This window comes from Plectropomus leopardus, chromosome 15, assembly GCF_026936395.1.
Source record: "Plectropomus leopardus strain MGB_pleo_1.0 chromosome 15, ASM2693639v1, whole genome shotgun sequence".
NCBI lineage: Eukaryota > Metazoa > Chordata > Actinopteri > Perciformes > Serranidae > Plectropomus > Plectropomus leopardus.
The window spans coordinates 3,482,022-3,500,926 of record NC_142190.1 but is presented as its reverse complement, the minus strand read 5'-3'; the positions used below and the strand labels follow the sequence as shown (position 1 = coordinate 3,500,926).

The following is an 18,905-nucleotide window of genomic DNA, read 5'->3' as shown; positions in this document are numbered from 1 at the left end:
AAATTAACAAACACTCAACAGAATAGTTACTTTAGAATATTTAAACTATGTAATTGATTAATATTTGACAAAAAAGCATCTTAAATATTAACTGGAAATACAACTTGATAATAAAGTGCCTTTTTTAACTCTGTCACTGCATGAAAGCCAGAAGTTTGTGTCATAAATGTGCATTAACTTGCATCTGTAAAGTTTGATTCCATATGTGCATGTGGCCCCGCACGCACGCACGCACGCACGCACGCACGCACACACACACACACACACAAACACACACGCGCACACACACACCGCCCGACCAAAGAGCCGTCCAATCCAATGGATCCTGACCGCTAAGAAGAACAGGCCGATGAAATATGCATGACAGGAGGAGAAAAAGCTCCCCGCCCCGGCACACAGAAATGTTCGGCCTCCCTCCCTCTCTCTCTCTGAGCATGAAACATTGATGGCGGCAGAGCTCGGCGGCGCTGCAGCTCAACCGCTGCATGGAGCTGAACCGGTGGAGGGTTAGCAAGTTCACGTCTAATTCTGGACTTCACCCACGGGACCGCGGGGCTGAGAAAGGAGAGAGGCGGCCAGTTTTACCTTGAAAAAGGTTTTTTCCTGGTTCAAACCCGCCCTCGGCTGTGAGTGAGAGTGTGTGTGAGAGTGTGTGTGCCGTGAGACACGACGGCGTTGATATGTAAGGTCATGAGCTTCTATACTTCCAGGAGAGCGTACACACACTCGTGGGCCGTGCCTCCTGCGTGGGAGCGGCGTGACAGTAGCAGTGATGCAGCAGATGTTGTCTGTTTTGGAGGTGGGCTGTGTGTTACCACAGGTTTTTGGGGAACGATTCAGCCTGGAGAGGATGCCGTCTCGCAGCTCTGTGTGAGTGCACACTCCTCGTGTTTACATTTATCAGCTGAAATAACGTGCAAGAAACGATATACGAAAATTACAATTACAAATTTTCTCTTATTTTTGCTCGTTTCCATCATTTGTTCGTATTTTGTCGGTACCCGCTGATTTTTGGGATTCGCCAATGTCTTCTTATTTTTGCTCTTCTCTTAGGTTAGAGAACATTTTACGAGCACACTCGTACAAAGATAAAAAAAAAAAAAACAAGAAAATGTTGACCAGCGCAAAGAAGAATAAGCTTCATATTTGAGGCTCATTTAAAAAATACATGAATGTCACTGAATCACATGTTGATTCAGGGCTAAAGCAACATCTCTATACTTCTTAATCCGAATGACTGTAATTTCAGTTACGGTGCGTCCCTCTGCTGACCAGCGCTGAATGTAACTATGTAACACAATGTACGTTTACTCAAGTACATTTTTAGTACTTTTATATATCTTGAGTATTTTAATCTCCTGCCACTTTCCACTTCTACTCCACTACACTTCTGAGAGAAATACTGTACTTTTTACTTTACTTTTATTAGATAACTACTTTACAAATGAGGAATTTTGCAGTAAAGCAATGGAAAACTATAAATTGGTGAAAATAAATAAATATGTAATAATAATAACTGAAATAAATCGGTACAGGGTCTGCAGATGTGAGACATCTAAGAAATCCATGAAAAGTCTTGAATCATTTCTGCAGTTATTGACAGTCACCGCGAGCCACACAGCAGAGGAGAAACGCTCATTTTTAACCTAAAATTGCTTTATTCAGTGTTTTATCAGTTTAAATCAACAGTCCAGTTTGTTTTGAAGAAGAGCTGCTGTGGATAATTCGGCCTCCGGTAAAAACTGAAGGAATCGATTAGTTTTGATTGATTGACCTCTAGCTGCAGATAATTACACTTTGCACATTTAATTTGAGTTAATGTACATATAAGAAAATGCATTTTTTTTTTGCTTTTTCATCTGAAATTCTTTTTTACTTTCTTCAATCTAACCAGCTTACAAGTACAAGCAAACAAAAAACTCGAAAGACAAACACTCTGCCCATAAAATAAGCCCACCACTCCCTTCTTAATGGATATTTAATTAATTTACACTTTTGATAAACTGCAAATTGAAACGCTGCTTCAAAGTGTCTTAAACTCCAACCTTCACTTTTTATAGTCAAAGAAACCTTAAAAGAAGTTACGATCAGCAAAATTTCCCCACTTTGTAGGATTTCTCTTTGTGTTTGTTGTCCTAATAATGACTTTCAGCCGTCATAGGTGGAGGAACACACACACACACACACACACACACACACACACACACACTTACATCTTCACTGCCTGTCAGAAACGCTGTAAAAAAAAACTCGAGGATCAAAACAGGCTTCTATCTGCAAAGGGAAAGTTGACAAGCGTCTCGTCAGGAGTTCATTTCTCCCAATCTGCTGAAAACACACACCTTCAAACACAACACTGATAATATGCACACCACAAAGAAAACCATTGTTCTTAATCTACTTGTTTCAGTTTATCAGCCCTCTCTGGTAGCACTCACACACACACACACACACACACACACCCACACACACACACACACACACACACACACACACACACACACACACACACACACACACACACACACACACACACACACACACACTCGCAGAGCTGGGAAAACAAACACTCCTCTGATCTGCCCTCCTCGGGGCTTTGTGGGCTCTCTGCGAAACCTCCGTCTATCTAGACAAGAGTCGACCTGGAAACGGAACAAAGGCCCGGCTCCTCGCATCACATTGTTGTTGTCGCTACGAAAAGACGCACAGCTCTTTTGCACAGAACGGGATTACACACACACACACATTTACGAGAGGCTCTGGCTTCGCCACAGACTCCTTCTCATCCTCGCGGAGCAGCATTGATCTGATGCCGCAGTCACACACAAGTTATCAGAGTCTGGCTGTGAGCAATAAGCGCCGCTTTAAACACACCATTAAGCATGGCCTGAGAAAAGTTCCAGTTCTGTCAGGAAAGATTTAACCTGCCCAGATGAATCCAGCCTCCAATTAGGCTCAGTTAAATGGCACGTGCAGGATTTAAATTAGCTGCTCAATATTCTCGAGGAGAGAGGCGACGTGATGGCTGCTAAAGCTAAACAAATGAGAGCCGGGGACGATAACAATTACCAGTTTAAGGATCACCTCTTGCAGAGTTTGGGAAAAAAAGAAAAAGATCAGGCGGAATAGCAGGACGAAATAATAAAACACAATAACGATATGTTACTATGGTGATGCATCAAAGCAGGGAATAACTTATTAAATGAAATGATTATAGTTATTGTAGCGATTTACGCAGCCGCAAAAGGACGCTTTCATAGTCTATAGATATAGATATGAAGAGAAACAAAACTAGGTTGTTACCCATACTACCATACTGCGTGGTACGTATGTCAGAAAAAGTTTTAGCATGTCCACATGTCCACATGTCCACATGTCCACATGTCTACATCTGCTCAGATTTTGCAGAAAGCAAGCAAGTTTTTTGGCTATTCTGACCCACAAGCCTCTACGCTGACATGAGCTGATTTAATGTGTTGAGTGTTTCTAATAACTTTGTCTATATGTTTGTTTTACTAACTACTACTATACTATACTATACTATACCATACTATACCATACTGCACTATATTATACTATACTATACTATACTATACCATACTGCACTATATTATACTATACTGCACTATACTATACCATACTACATTATATTATACCATACTATACTGTCCTATACTATACTTAAACTATAACATACTGTAATATATCATACTGCAGTATACTATACTATACTTAAACTATACCACACTGCACTATACTATACCACACTACACTATACAATACTGTACTATACTGCACTATAATATACTATACCATACTACAATATACTATACTATACTATACTATACTATACTATACCATACCATACCATACCATACCATACCATACCATACTACAATATACTATACTATACTATACTATACTATACTATACTATACTATACTATACTATACTATACAAAAATATTTTGCTGTAAGTTAAGTGTACAGGAACTGTATCCACTCATATAACAGAAAAAAACTGTAGCACCAACTGCCATTTCAACGGTCCGATGCACAAGGCGAGAGTTTGAGGGCCCGTGCTGAGCAGCGACATGAGCCGTGCTGCATTATGGGTTTTTAAAGCCCGAGCGCTGACAAGACGGCGCTTTGTTTACGAGACAACTTCTCTGTTTGAGTGAAAGTGGCAGCCTGATAAGTCACATGTAACCCTGAACCAATGACCTGTGTTAAAGAGGCGTAATTGTCTTTTTACAGCAGGCTCTAAATCTATCCTCGCCTTCCCCTGCGCTGCTCTCACCCCTACGAGTGTGGCGCAGACTCCGGTTGCCTAGCAGCGGCTGTCCTCGAGTTGTTTCTTTTGTTTTCTTTTGGAGACTGATGGGCAACAAAGTCAGCTCCTCTTTTTTTTCTGGTAATAGACAGCGCTATCAGTGCTCGTTGCAGAGTGGCTCTAACAGTGAAAGATGAAGGATTTTTTGTACTTGAGAGGCACACAGACAGAGCAAGATGCCAAAATTATGAATTCTGCTCAGACGCAGGGCTTCAACAAGTTCAAAAATGTAATTTTTCTTTGCTATCTGTGAGAGAGATGTCCTCCATCTCTGTGTATGAAGAGTGAGTGTGCTGCTTTCTGCACCGACCTGCAGCCATCTGCATGTATCCAGCCAGAGTGCAGATCCTCCTCTCACATCCTCCGCTGGGCAGGAAGATGGTGATGATGGCCAACAGGGAGCTGACGGCCAGCAGAGCACAGCCTCCCGAACAGAGCACCGCACTCGTCTGAGGAACACAAACACACAACGGTTTCATTTTAGTCACATTTAATTCACAGAACGTAGATTCAACACCTTGACTGACACTTGCACACAATTGACAACCAGGAGCAAATTCTTCTTCTGTGCAAAACTGTTCCTGTCATGAAGCAGCCAAATCACCAGAAGAAAATGTTGGCACTGAAAGTTTCTGCAAACCATTGATATATTACATTTGCACCTTTTATTATTATTATTATGAATGCTTAGGGACTGTTTATTGTGATTTTTATCCTTCATTTTCTGATCATTTTGGCTGTGTTCATGCATACGGCATCAATTTTGAAAAGATTGTGTATTTTTGTGTAATCTTGGAATTTCCAGCTCAGCTCGTACAATAAGTCTAAAATTCACTTCAGAAAATAAATTGTTACATTCATACTGTTGAGTGCAAAAAAATGAAACCCATTCAAACTGCAATTTGATTCCACAGCTATCAGAGAATAGAAAAACATGCATTGTATTATTTCTGTGTGTCATTCTGGGCTTTTGCCTTGGAATTTATCATTTTTACTATTTTCCACCTGATAACACCATTTTTTTTTTTTACCATCATTGGCATATGGAGAAAATACAAGCTATTTCCACCATCACCATCAGTGTTGCTGCAATCACTGACATATCCCAGGAGTGATACTAAAAGAATCTACTTTGCATGTAGTATTTTGAAAGCAATTCTTCTTTTTTTCCATCTAAAAACATAGTGGCATCATGACAAAAACCTGGCATTTAAAGGGTTAACATTTTGACAGTTAATGAACATTTGATATGATGATTAGGACTCATAATTAGGACTGACGTTAGTTAAAAAAAATCTCAATGAAAGTAGAAAATCACATTAATGTTTCTCATATTTCAATTTTCCTCAAGTGAAATACTAAATATATATAATATATATAATATTAAAAAAATTATGATAATAACATGAAATTTTCATTATGATATTACATGTCCAACAGCCCGCTCCAGCATGCGCACATGTGAGACAGCCCGCTCCTCCGCGCAGGTATGTCCGACAGCCCACTCCAGCGCGCAGGTATGTCCGACAGCCCGCTCTGACTGGAGCAGTTTTACAAACTGTCTCCCTCCTGCGAGGTTTTCCAACAAAACACCTGTCATTGGGCGCGACCAATAAGCACAGAGGTGGCTATTAATAGCGCCCATACCACTGATTCATCACATGTACCTGTAAGCCAGGCATCACCAACTGGTGGACCGCGGTCCAGATCCGGACCAAAACTTCATCCTATCCGGACCCGTGGCCAAGTTATGATAAAATCATCTGCAGTGCATCTCACGCTTTTGGGCTCTGTGTCACGCTCTCATGACACAGAGGAAAATCTCACGCCAAAACACAGCGAGGGCAGAAGTGTTGAGGAATCCTGTAAAAAAGTGAAAGACTTTGACTCTAGAACAGCTGAGTGTTTGACAGCCACAGCATCTCATCATCGCGTGTCAAACAGCTGATGGTCCGACAGTAGCGCAGTGAGACAGACAAACAGAGCGCAGCTTCTCCTCAAAGCACCAAAGTGTCTGAAACAGACACATTTGCAGAGGTGGAAAGTGACTTTTTTTTTTCTCTAACTGGGAATGTCGGCAGGCTGTTGGCAGCTACAGGAGAAGTAGACCTACTCAAAAGTGAGAAGAGAGGTTGGCCCACAAAAACAGGTATTTTAAGCCATAACATGATCTTTTCCTGACCATACCAAGTGTCTTATTTTTTGTGCCTATACATAATCACACAACAACAGCACTAATGTTATATAAAAAAGTGCAAATGTATCCACGGTTGAAGAAAGGGACAATGCCAACGTGTTTTCTGCCAACTGGGTTGAATGAAGTCAGACAAACAAAATATTTTTATTTACATGTTTACCTTCCTGTCAGAAAGGTATGATTCACTGCATACATTCGAAAACGCCCCCCAAAAGCCAAAAGTCTGTTTTGGTCGAGTCACATTGTGCAGTCTCACAGTCAATCCTGCCAACAGGTTAATGGCTCTCTCAGCTGGAAAACAACAGGCCACCGTCCCTTTTCATTACATCTGTGCTTAATCACACACACACACACACACACACACACACACACACACACACACACACACACACACAGACACACACACACACACAAGCTGCAAGCAAGAGGAGCTCAACAGATGCAGACACAAACACATAACACACTTGCACAGATTAACTGATTAATTGCTTTGGTATGTTTGTTTTTACTTGTGCATTTTTTACTGCATTTTATTTATTTTTATTGACTATTTATTTCGTCTCGTACTTTTGTACAGCACTTTGGTCAAACTTGGTTGCTTTTAAATGTGCTATATAAATAAATTTGACCTTGGCCTTGACAGATACACTCTCACATCCAAAGTACAACCACATAAACTAAAAAATAATCTTACAAAATGCTTTATTTCTATCTCACACCCTCTTGACTTGAGTTGTTTTTTTCCTTTCTTCACTTCTTATTCTCTTTTTGTACGCTGAGCATAACAGCCACTCAGAGTGATTTCATTCATCAATGGGCTCCGACATATACAACGCTGATTCAATATGCTGAATCAGCTAAGAAAAAACAGCCGACAAGGGCCGACAGTGCAAGACGCACTGCAAAAACTAGAGCATTTTGAGCATATATTGGCATTATTGTATTATTACTATATATCATTATTATTATTGTTATTTCTGTCATTATAACTATAATTGTTTGGAGTTTTTTATTCGTTTTTTCTCATTGGTTTTCCCCTTGCACAAAATGCAAACTATTACATAGACATTGATGCCATATTTGACAAATCTTCAAAAATGTGACTGCTTTTGCAAGATATTAATGTAAGAATTAGTGGATCATTATTTTCACCCTTTTTCTTGCTGTTATTTGTTATATCACCTTGTTTTTTTTTTAAATGTCCTTTAATGATTTTCCATGGTTCAACCTGCAATTTGCACTAATAAACTGTTAAAAATAAATTAAAAAATGCCCAACTTTACAGCAGAATTAAACATGTTTACAGCCTGATACACAAAAAAAAAAAACCGCACACTGATCGGAGGGGGTGGAGCCACGGATCCAAATATGGAAATATGGTCACTTCTGGCTCAAAAAGGCGGTTGCCTCTATTACGTTTACTGTCTATGATTCATCCATAACTTTACTGATGATCTATGAGTGTGTATTCGTCTCTCTGATCAATGTGCGAACCGTCCTCCTAACAAAGACGCTCCTGTGCATTTCTGTCCGAGCGGCTGTGAAGTTTAAAGCCCTGCGGCGTGCTCGCCCTGCGGCGCGCTCGCCCTCTGGGAGCGTGTGCGTTTCCCACAACCTGTGTGTCTTCATGGTGCCTTTGATCTGCATAACCTCTCAAACTGACTCTCCAGCTTAAAAAACGCTGCCACACACACTTTTTAAAAAAGGTGTCTGTCTTGCACGAGCGCAACACGCTAAAGCGGAGGGAAAACAGCGGCGCATTAGTGATTAGCATGCAGGCGGGGGGCAAGAAATGTCTAACATGCACGAGGGAATTACCGCCCTAAAACACGTGTCATTATGCATGTCCCCGATGTGACTGACGTGAATGGAGGAAGGATGAAAGCGGAGTGATTTCCGTGCCTGACAGAAGATTTAATTAGCTCGTTCTGGCTGTTTGGCAGAACGGCAGCGAGGAAACACGGAAGCGCCGTGATGTCAGAGGCAATGATGATGATCGTCCTTTTGACCTTTATCTGTCCACGGATGTTAAACGTGTGTGTTCTCATTCACCGGCGCCCCACAAACGTAAACAGTTACAGATCAGGCAGGGGGCACCTTGACCTTAGTGATTAACCCTTTGAAACTTGGATCGACGCCTTCGCATCATTTAAGTTTTGAAATCTGAGCAAATTAGTTTGCTGTCCTGCAAAAACAAGGGGAGAAAAAGCAATAAGTAACTTGAATTGTTCCGCAAATTGCAAGAAATTCGTAGCTTTGGAAAATTATTTAAAATATATAACTATTTTATATAATTATTTTACAAAATTATTATTTTTAAGCACTTTTTTCCTGGTCATTTCCTTTATTGATGTTGGTTTTTTTTTTACTTTTTTATGTCTGAAAAACAGTATAATTAACATCATTATATATTTGAAATCATTTTACAAAATTATCATTATTATATGAACTCTTTTTCCAGGTCATTTCCATTTTTTGTTGTTGTTTTTTTGTATTTTTTTAAGCATTCTTTTAGGCATTTTTTGTAATTTTTTGTTAGTTTTGCTAATTTTTGCACCATTTCTTCTGAATCGGCTTGTTGCCCGTTTCCCATGGTTTTGAAAGAAATACAGGTTTCAAAGGGTTAACCCACTGAAAACCTGGACTTACACTTTGAAACCTATCCTGTGCTTGTCTATACCTTTGCTATTTTTTATGGTGATTTTATTTTAATTTTCTAAAAATTATTTAGTAACTAATTTTACCTTTTATATTTTTTTCTTTACTCTTAATGTAATCTGTATACTTTATTATACTTTTTTATGTTTTATTGCTCTGTGTAGCACTTTAAATTGCCCTGTTGTTTGAAATGTGTTTTACAAATAAAGCTGCCTTTTTCTCATGTGTTTGGAAGAAATCAAGCTAATTTCCTCGAGTTTTAAAGGGTTAATGCAGGGTGTAAAGGGGTCTTTGGTGTATTGTTAATAACCTACTTTGATATATTAACAGGCAAATAAAAAGTATAAAAAATAAATAATTAAATGTTGCCAATAAAATTATCTCTGCTTCAGCTACCTATTTTTCTTATTTTGAACCTGGAAGCGACATCAGGACGGAGGAGACGCAGCAACGCGCTACAGAAAAGTCATTAACTTCAGCGCTCTTTGTTCCTCTGCCTCTCTCTGATGTTCATGTATGCAGAGGAACACCTCTGTTCTCTCAGCTGCTTGATCTCGGCGTGCCTCGTGGGCTCCCGGTGTGCCGCCGACCTCCTACCCTGCTGCTCTCAATTCACGAGGACACATTAAAGGTGCATCGTGTCTCACGGAGTGGGGGGAGGGCGGCCACGTTCAGGTGTATGAGCTTCACTCGCTAAACAATAAAACAACACGGTGTGATGTTATAGCAGCTAATAAAGTCCGACAATGAATCCCAGCATAAAAATGCACGAGTGTTTGGGAATAAAATGCAAATTGCATCACTGTAAATGGCTGTAAATCGAAATATTTCCACATGTAAGCTGCTTTTTGTGTATTCTTTCCATTTTTGAGTCATTCAATTATCTGCGAAGGCGCCTACTAGATTTAAACACATGACATTTAATGTGTGCCATTTAAACGCAGCCTCAGAGACTAACAAAGGCTATCAGGGCGCCACACTGCTATTTTTACAGAAAACATGTCAATTAATTGTGTCCCCGATTTATCAGCTCCCCACACTGCCTCTGCTCCGATGAAACAAACTCATAGTCATTTCCACTTTTACTTACAGTCAATACAGAATTTTTTTTTTTTTTTTTTTTTGCTCTGAGCACAAGTTAATTTGGTAGAAAATGAGCCGCTAACAGCACTGGTCCTCTCAGTGATGCTTCCTAAATAGATTGTAATTGTGTGTTAATAACCGCTCGAGCCGCTGCGACAGCTGGAGCCGCAGAGGAAAGACGAGGGTGGAAAAACTGAATTAAAGTATATTTGACTGAAGATGGAATGAGACAGCAGACTTTTGACCTTTGCTGTAAGCTAAAAACTTGATATTTAAAGGTAGTCTGAAAAAGGTCAGGAATCGCCTCATTATCATTCTGCTACAGGAGAAATAAACGCTCCGGCTTGTGATTGTTTCTTTAAACCAATCACAATTTTCCTGGGTAAAACTGCATAAGAGGATGCAGCGTTAGTGTCCTTTCAAAATAATGTCAGGGGGAAAAACACAAAGTGACAGGGCTAACTGTTAACATCACATGGCTACAGTTATTAAGAGGTTTAAATTCTTTAAAATTCACCTTAAAATATTACACATTAACATTATTTTCTACTTTCACTGAGTTCATTTTTTAACCAACATCAGTCCAAATAGTAAATATCAAGTATTTTATATAATTTTCAGAATTTTAACCCTTTAAATGCCAGGTTTTTGCCACCATGTTTTTAGATGAAAGAAAGAAAACACACTAAAATTGATTATTTTCAACATATGTCAATGATTCACAGCAACATTGATTGTGACGGTGCACCTAGTGGGAATAGCGTGTATTTTCTCCATATGCTAATATGGTAAAAATGACATAATCAGGTGGAAAAAAACTTTAAAAATTAAAATTTTCATTTTAAAATTGACACCCAGCAATAATAAAATGCATGTTTTTATGCTTTGATGACCGTGGGAGCAAAAACTGCAGTTTGAATGGGTTTCAATGGAGCATTTTTTGCACTTAACAGTATGAATGTAATATTTTAGCGTCCATGTTGTATTTTAAACTTGCTGGAGGAGCTGAGCTGGAAATTCCAAGATTAAACAAAAATACAAAATCTCACAAAAACATGCATAAACAGCCAAAATTATCTAAAAAAAATGAAGAAAGTGCATAAAATGCACCAAATAGTTCCTAAGGGTTAAAATCAGTAACATGGAGATAGCAGGTGGGACGGAGAATGCCGCCCTAAATAACCAGCCAATTTATTCTAAAGGAAATCATCTGTTGTTGTGATGCACAAAAACACAACTTTTACATAACGTCCACAATCAGTTCAGACAGTAGCTGCAGCTTTGACCCCTGAGAACCTATTAATCCTGCAATTCCAGCAACCAGCCCAGAGCGTACAAGTGTTACAGCGCTGGTAAAACACTGATACACATGTAAGACTACCTGGCTCTGTCATAAAGAAACTTTATTGGTTTCCCACAATAAATGGTCTACATCCAAAGCCTGTTGGAGACCAATAACCTCACTATACAGACAAAAAACCCTCCATTCAGCTGCTTTCAGTAATAAAGGGACAGTCTGAAGGGGACTCTCTGATTTCCAATTACATTAAGGAAGTCGGGGATTACACAGAACGGGCCAATGAAGTTTCATTGTCTCCTCAACTGGGAGTTACAAGATGGAGATGGCGAGGCATGTCTCATTAAACGCACTTTGCCTTTCCGAGCCGGTGCAGAACGGCTGCAGAGCAGGGCTGTGGAAAATGGAGGGTTTCTGCTCTTCACGAGTGCCGGGGAGAGGACACGGTTAATGCTCAGCGTCGGCCCTTGACAGAAATAACCCCGCCACTTTACAGTCCAATGTCTCCCCTTTATGGAGGACAAGAGGTGAAGCGAAAGCACTGCAGATGCGCCGATAAGCGGACGTGACGGGTTTGTCATATTGCTCGATGGCTCTTCCTGCAGATGCTTGTATGCTTCAGACCGCAAACGTACCAGCCTGTTCTCATTTTTATGTTGCAAATAGCTTAAATAGTTCGATCCTGACGCACAAGACAACCTTTGAAACCTGGATGGACACAAATCTTTCTATGCTTCATCAAGACGTCTTTCATAAGCATTTAAACCTCTGAAACGAGAGGAATTTGGTTTAATTTCTTTCAAAAATATGGGGAAAAAGCAATCAGCAATTCGGAAAAAAATGTCCTGCAAAATGCATTTTGTGTGCAAAGTGGTGAGAGCACAAAAAAAAAAAGACAAAAAATTAGCATTACTGCTTATTATTAATGTGGGCTGTGATAATCATGAAAAATCAACCAAGCATGTAGTATACTGAAAATAATTTATTCTTCCTGTTTTGTTTTTTTATGTAAAAACGCTGTGGCATCATCACAAAACCTGGCACTTAAAGGGTCAAAATTTTGAAAATTAAAAAATATTTGATATTTGTGATTAGGACTGATGTTGGCTCAAAAATAATTCAATAGCTCATTTCTTACAGCTTGCATTTTGTGCACAGAGCGACACATGCATGTGTGATATTAAAGCGGGCCTTAAGGGTTAATATGCACAGGTATGGCCTCCTCTGTCAGCCGTCCCGTCACTAATCAGCATTCAGCGAAGCCCAGCGGTCGCACGCCGGCACCCGCCTTGACATGTTCTGCCTCTAGAAGCCCATTAGCACCGTGACACAGCTTCCCCGAACGTCTCTGTCCAGCTCCCTAAAGGACTCTGAGATTTCTCCTGTCCACTCCACTTTCTGTAAACTCTTTCTCTTCCCCCGTACTTTTCGTTTTTGCTCGCCGTGTGACTTCATCATCCTTCAGAGGAATCCTTATAATCCTGCAAGAGCACTAACACAAAAAAGCACCTCCTCTGCCTCTAAATTAATGTGCTGAATAATACATCCGTCTTCCTCGTTGATCTTCGCTGGGCGGAGACTGGGAGTACGGAGAAGTGTGTGACGGCGCTCTGAATGGCTGACGAAGCTGTGTGTGTACGCAGTGAATACGAGATGGAGAGGAGGCGAGGGGGGAAGCGGAGATTAATCACCTGACAAGTGGATGGAGTGTCCATTTGTGCCTCGGGGACAGGCTGCAGATAGGATGTGACATTCAGGAGCACTTAGGAGGACATGAAGCGCTCGCTGGTCCCTCACACACACACACACACACACACACACACATACACAGGGACGCACACACGGTCGCCCAGTGTTACCATACAAACACATGTACGTTCAGAGGGGAAATCCTATTACTGCCGAGTGTCAGGGTACAAGGCTGTGACACTTTATAAAATCCCCAACCGAGTATTTTTGGGATGGATTCATGTTATGGACAACATGATGACAGTCTGAAGCACGGCGAAGAACTTTTTAAGAGCCGCCATCTGACCTGTCAGATTAGTGGAGGGGACGGCGGCCAAAAAAAACATGTTACGGGTTGTAATAATAAGACTAAAGGCTCTATTTTTATTAAGCTGGTGCAGATCACATTCAAGTGTGCGCTGCTCGCGTATGTAGATGCAGTAGCTCCTCAAATCCTTTTTTTTTTGCTATATTTCCTATTTTTTTGACTCCATGGTCTCTTCTGCCAAAGCACGACTTTTCTACAACAGAGAAACATCTATCAACATCGGATGCAGCAGACTGAAAGAGGATCCCCAACAATGGCATACGCTGAGTGTCCAGTCAGACCAGAGGGCAGACACAAAACCAAAAGGGCCTGACGAAGAGAGACAGGAGGGCCAGCATCAGGGCGAGGCTGACCTGAGTTGACCCGAGGCTGACACGAGTTGTTCCTCTACCAAGACTTCTTCTGGCTAATGTCCAGTTGCAAGAGAATAAAGTGGATGAGAAGCAATTGAGACTCACTCAGCAACATTAAATCAAAAAACTGCTCTGTCCACATCTTCACAGAGAGATGGTTAACCCCTAACATCCCGGATCAGGCTGTTTTCACTGGACAGACAGACCTTGTCGGGAACCATAAAGACTCTGATGCCAATTCATAAAATGTACTGCAGGAATTTAATGATGGCACCAGCAGCAACATGCCTGAGCAACCGGAGGGAATCTTCATAGTAGCTGCTGATTTTAATCAACTCATCCTTCAACTCCGAAGATGTAGCAACATCAAGGGCAAACGAAATTTCATGTTTTTTAAACTTTTTTTTAAACTTAAGCAAACCACATTACTTTATGTTTTTTTATTGCATAAATTGCCCGCAATCCAAGCCTACATTCCTGTCTTCAGGAGGCTGGACAAAGCTGAGTCTTAAAGCCAGAGAGATGATACTGGTATCATATGACAGACATATACACAGAGTGGCGAGCCGGCATAATGGCGTGATATTCCTGCCTTAAACAGGCAGTGTAAATACTGGGAATGTAACGAACCATCAATGTGCATCGATATATCGATTAAATGCAACAATCACGTGCCATCATTGCAAAGTGTAAACATCGATCCATATCATCCTCTTTCAGATGCGCCTTTATTTTGTAATACTGTGTCACCGTCACATAGCGTCAGGCAAGTGATGGAAAGCAGCCATGAGAAAGATGATGAGGATAACGCTATTTACTCTGGAATAAATCAGAATTTTGGACAAACATGAGAAAAAACACAACATCCCTGCCGGGCGTCTCACTCTGCTAACTTCATGCAGCAACATTAGCTGCTCAGTTTCAACAAAAAAAATATGCATGCAGACTGAAATTCATCCGTGCTGTTCTGTCGGGAGATGCAGTGACTTAAACCAGCAGTGAGTAAGAGAAAGCATAAATAATGCATGTAAACGTGGTTATGAGTAGAGAAAAAGTCCACTAAACGCTAGGCTAATTTATGCAATGTAAAATGCCATTGGCTTATGCTAATAATATTAGCCTGACATACAAAAGACAGTTGTTTTCTCTATGACCACGACAGTTATTATTGAGCCGAGTTATATACTTTTCCTAAAAGATTTTGTTGTTAATCAAAGTTTGATGACTTCCAGGTGAAGTTTGGTTCAATATGTCAGAAAGGGGATTCTGACATATTGAACCAGTTAAATGTTTTACAATTATGTAAATGCTGTTTTTATCTTTTATGGCCAAAAGCAAAAAAAGGGGGTGGCAGCATCTTCTGTAATCGACTGAGTTATATGAGCATATAATATTGGCTCATATCAATCGCAGGCCCCTAAATCGAATTGAATCGAAATTGTATCGTGGCAGATTTTGTGATATCGGCTAATATCGTATCATTGTCCAAAGAATCGATATATCGTATCGCGATGAAACTTGTAATTCACACCCCGTAAATGCAGCTATTGTCAGCTGGCTCCATGAAAGTTCTGATTTCAGGGGGATCACTGATCTGCATTTGTTTTGCATTAATTCACTCTAAGACAAGTTTGATGTGCACACGAGGACAGAGGTGGCTCTTTATCAACAGTCTGATGCTTGTTACACAAAATTAAAGCGGCGGATCTGTCGTGTGTAATTGTGGCCTGACAGTCTGCAGCATCACTCCAGACTGCAGATGGAGCAGATAGCTGCAGCCTTCAGACGGCTGTCAGAGACCTTCAGTGTAGGCGACAAACACAACCACTCGCTAATTGTTATTCTGTCTTGTTGGCATCACATGTCAGCTGGCTGAAAAATAATGAATAACTGAATGCAGAATAAAAGTGAAAAGACAAATAAATAAAAGGCTTTGTGTTATTTCAGACGGGTGTGCCTCCAGTGAATAAAGCGACCTGCTCTGGTTATTCTTTGAGCTACAGTTCCAACACACAATCTTATATCATTTTCCGCCTGCAGCCATGCCTCTGTAATTTGTTCTTCGGGAGCAGAAGAGAATCCATTCTCACAGAGAAAAAGACATTTTCGGTGTCCATACTGTGAGTCCTGGCTGTGGTGAGCTATAAAGACACTCCTCACACACACACACACTTTCACTCTCTTCACAGCGTTACGTCAGCTGACTAACATCTGCAGAGACATCTTTTCTAATGTGTGGTCGCAATATTTTGAGCTCAAAGTCCTCTGTGCCGTTTTATCAGTTTGTCGCCCATTTTGGTGTCTGACACGCCGTATTTTAGGGGTTGTTTATGCACATTGGTCAAGAAGTCAAGTACATTAAAACTATCAAGACTTTTGACTGATGTCTTTTATACCACCAGCTCCTTTGCATATCGGACCAATCGCCAGAAGTAAATGTTGCCATTATACGTTTCTGCAAACCACGAATACATTTACATGTTCAGACATAGTTTCAAAGCTGACTTTGTCATCAGGAGGTGGAAGGGGTTGGCGGATGGCGTGATTTCCAAGTGAAACTCCTGCTAACCGGCAGACCACTGCTCCAGACCCAAAAATTAAAGAAACTGCGATTTAGTGAGTCATCACTGTATTTCCAGCTGCTTTTTAGCCTCCAAAAGCAGCTGCTTTTTACCGAAACATCAACATTTTCCTATTGCAATAGAGAAATGAAAAACTGTTACTTTTTACCGAGACACTGATGTTTTTCTGCAGGGATAGTGGTGTGAAAAGCAGCTGTTTATAACAGAAATGTCGCTTTTTTCATGCCAGGATAGTGGCACAAAAAAGTGCTGTGTTTTACAGAGACATCAAAGTTTTCCTGCTGGAAAAACGGCATGAAACGCAGTTAATTTTTTACCACAAAATTGCTGTTTTCCAGTGTTCACCAAAACATTGCTGCATTTCCTGCTGGGATAGTGGGATAGAAAAATGGCTGTTTTTTTTACAGAGACTTTGCTGTTTTCTTGCTGGGATAGTAGAACAAAAAGCGGTTGTTCTTTAACAGAAACATTATTGTATTTCCTGCCAGGACAGTGGCGTGGAAATTGGTTGTTTTTGAAGAAACGTTGCTGTTTTTCTGCTAGTATAGTGGCGCATAAAGCCGCTGTTGTCTTACCAAGACATCGTTGCATTTACTGCCGGTATAATGGCGAAAAAAGCAGCTGTTTTTCACCAAGACATTGATGTTGTCCTGCTGATACAGCAGCATGAAAAGCTGTTGTTTTTAACCGTGACATTGCTGTTTGCTTGCTGGGATTGTGACACCAAAGGCGACTGCTTTTTACAGAGAAACTGTAGTTGAAGCAAAAAGCACGTTTTTAATGCCAAAATCTAACCAAACATAAACATCAGCATAGTTGGAAATGTTTCCACATAAACAGAAGTGTACAGTGCCAGCTGTTTCCTTTCAAACACAAGTTGAAGCATCCAAAACTCCTCTGCTCTGCTGCAACGTGAAAAACTCAGCTGTGACTTTCTTAATCAGGTCCATGAGGTCAGCTCTAATGTCATTATGTAGAGGGAGCTGTGAAGAGTTTTTATCAAAGCAATGACATTAAAATGAATAATTTAAAAATGTAATACTTAAATAATTTAAGGCCTGTGCTCTGAGGGACACATTTTTGCATTTCAGCACTTTTTTCTTAAAACGCTAACATCTTGAATTAATCTCACCGTGTAGGCTGATTTGGGCTCCCGCTCAGTTCGGGCCAAAAGTCATGACATTTACTATGTTTGGTATCACGACTCCTTTACAGTATCGGTGTCAATAATCTGCCCAAAAAAGAGCCAAGAAACACAGTAACACTAAAAAGGACCCGCACACACACACAGGACGCTCCCCGCTGCAGACGAAGCTTTTTATGTGGAGCCTTTGGTGTCGTGTTAAATGAAAACACGGTGGGAACCTCTGCTGCAGTCAGTGTCGCTTTCTCTCACACACACACACACACACACACACACACACACACACCTTTATGTCCTGTGAGGATTGTACTGTACGTGCTGTGCGGGGATGTTTGATTTGGATCACAGTTTAGGACGGGAAGTTGGTTCAGAGTCACCAGAGGCTGCAGGAACCTGTTGCTCTGTGCACAAAATGCACTTTTCAAAATAAAGCTTTAATAGTATTATTAATATTATTTCCTACTTCCAGAATGTTCTTTTTTTTTTTTAGCCAATATCAGTTCTTACCATAAATATCAAATATTCATTAATTTTCAGAAATTCAACCCTTTAAATGCCAAGTTTTTGTCATGATGCCACTATGTTTTTAGATTAAAAATAATATATGAATATAATGTGAATTATTTTCAGTGTACTACATGCTTAGTATTTTTTTTGTTTGTTGATTATCAAAGCCTATGTCGGTGATTAGCAGCAGCATTTTTTTTAAAACATTATTTTTGGTGCAGTGTCAAATACAAATACAAATGGAAAAAAAACACAAAAAATGAATTATTGTCAATATATTACATGCTAAGTTGATTTTTTTTAAATTATCATCGCCTGGGATATGTCAAAAATTAACAGTAACATTGATTTTATTTATTTATTATATATTTTTATATATTTTTTGTACACTGTGAAATACTCACACTCATACCGAAATACGCAAAATGCACTTTTCAGAATCAGCCCATCTGTCCAAACACGGCCCCTGTGCCAAAATCAAGCTTTGAGAAATGGTTGATTTCAGATCATGTTGCACTCACAAGGCCCACACTCCTAATTTAAGGGTTAATCAAAGTAATTAATGTGGTTTTATTCCACATTTCGAGTCCAGACTGCTTTTTGGGCGTCTGTGGAGATAATTAAACTGGCAGATAAAGTCTATCGGGGCGCAACAACAGTTTTTTTAGCCGGTGAATTAAGCATTTTCACCAACGC

The 18,905-nt window shown here is 40.2% G+C and overlaps 1 protein-coding gene across 1 annotated transcript in view; it reads right to left on the bottom strand.

Annotated features, from left to right (window-relative positions):
- Positions 1-18,905, bottom strand: part of lhfpl7 (LHFPL tetraspan subfamily member 7) — a 146,184-nt gene that overhangs the window by 102,752 nt on the left and 24,527 nt on the right. The window contains exon 2 of the mRNA XM_088088673.1: positions 4,643-4,781. Within this exon, the coding sequence (XP_087944799.1) occupies positions 4,643-4,781 (139 nt within the window). The remainder of the gene's footprint in view (positions 1-4,642; positions 4,782-18,905) is intronic.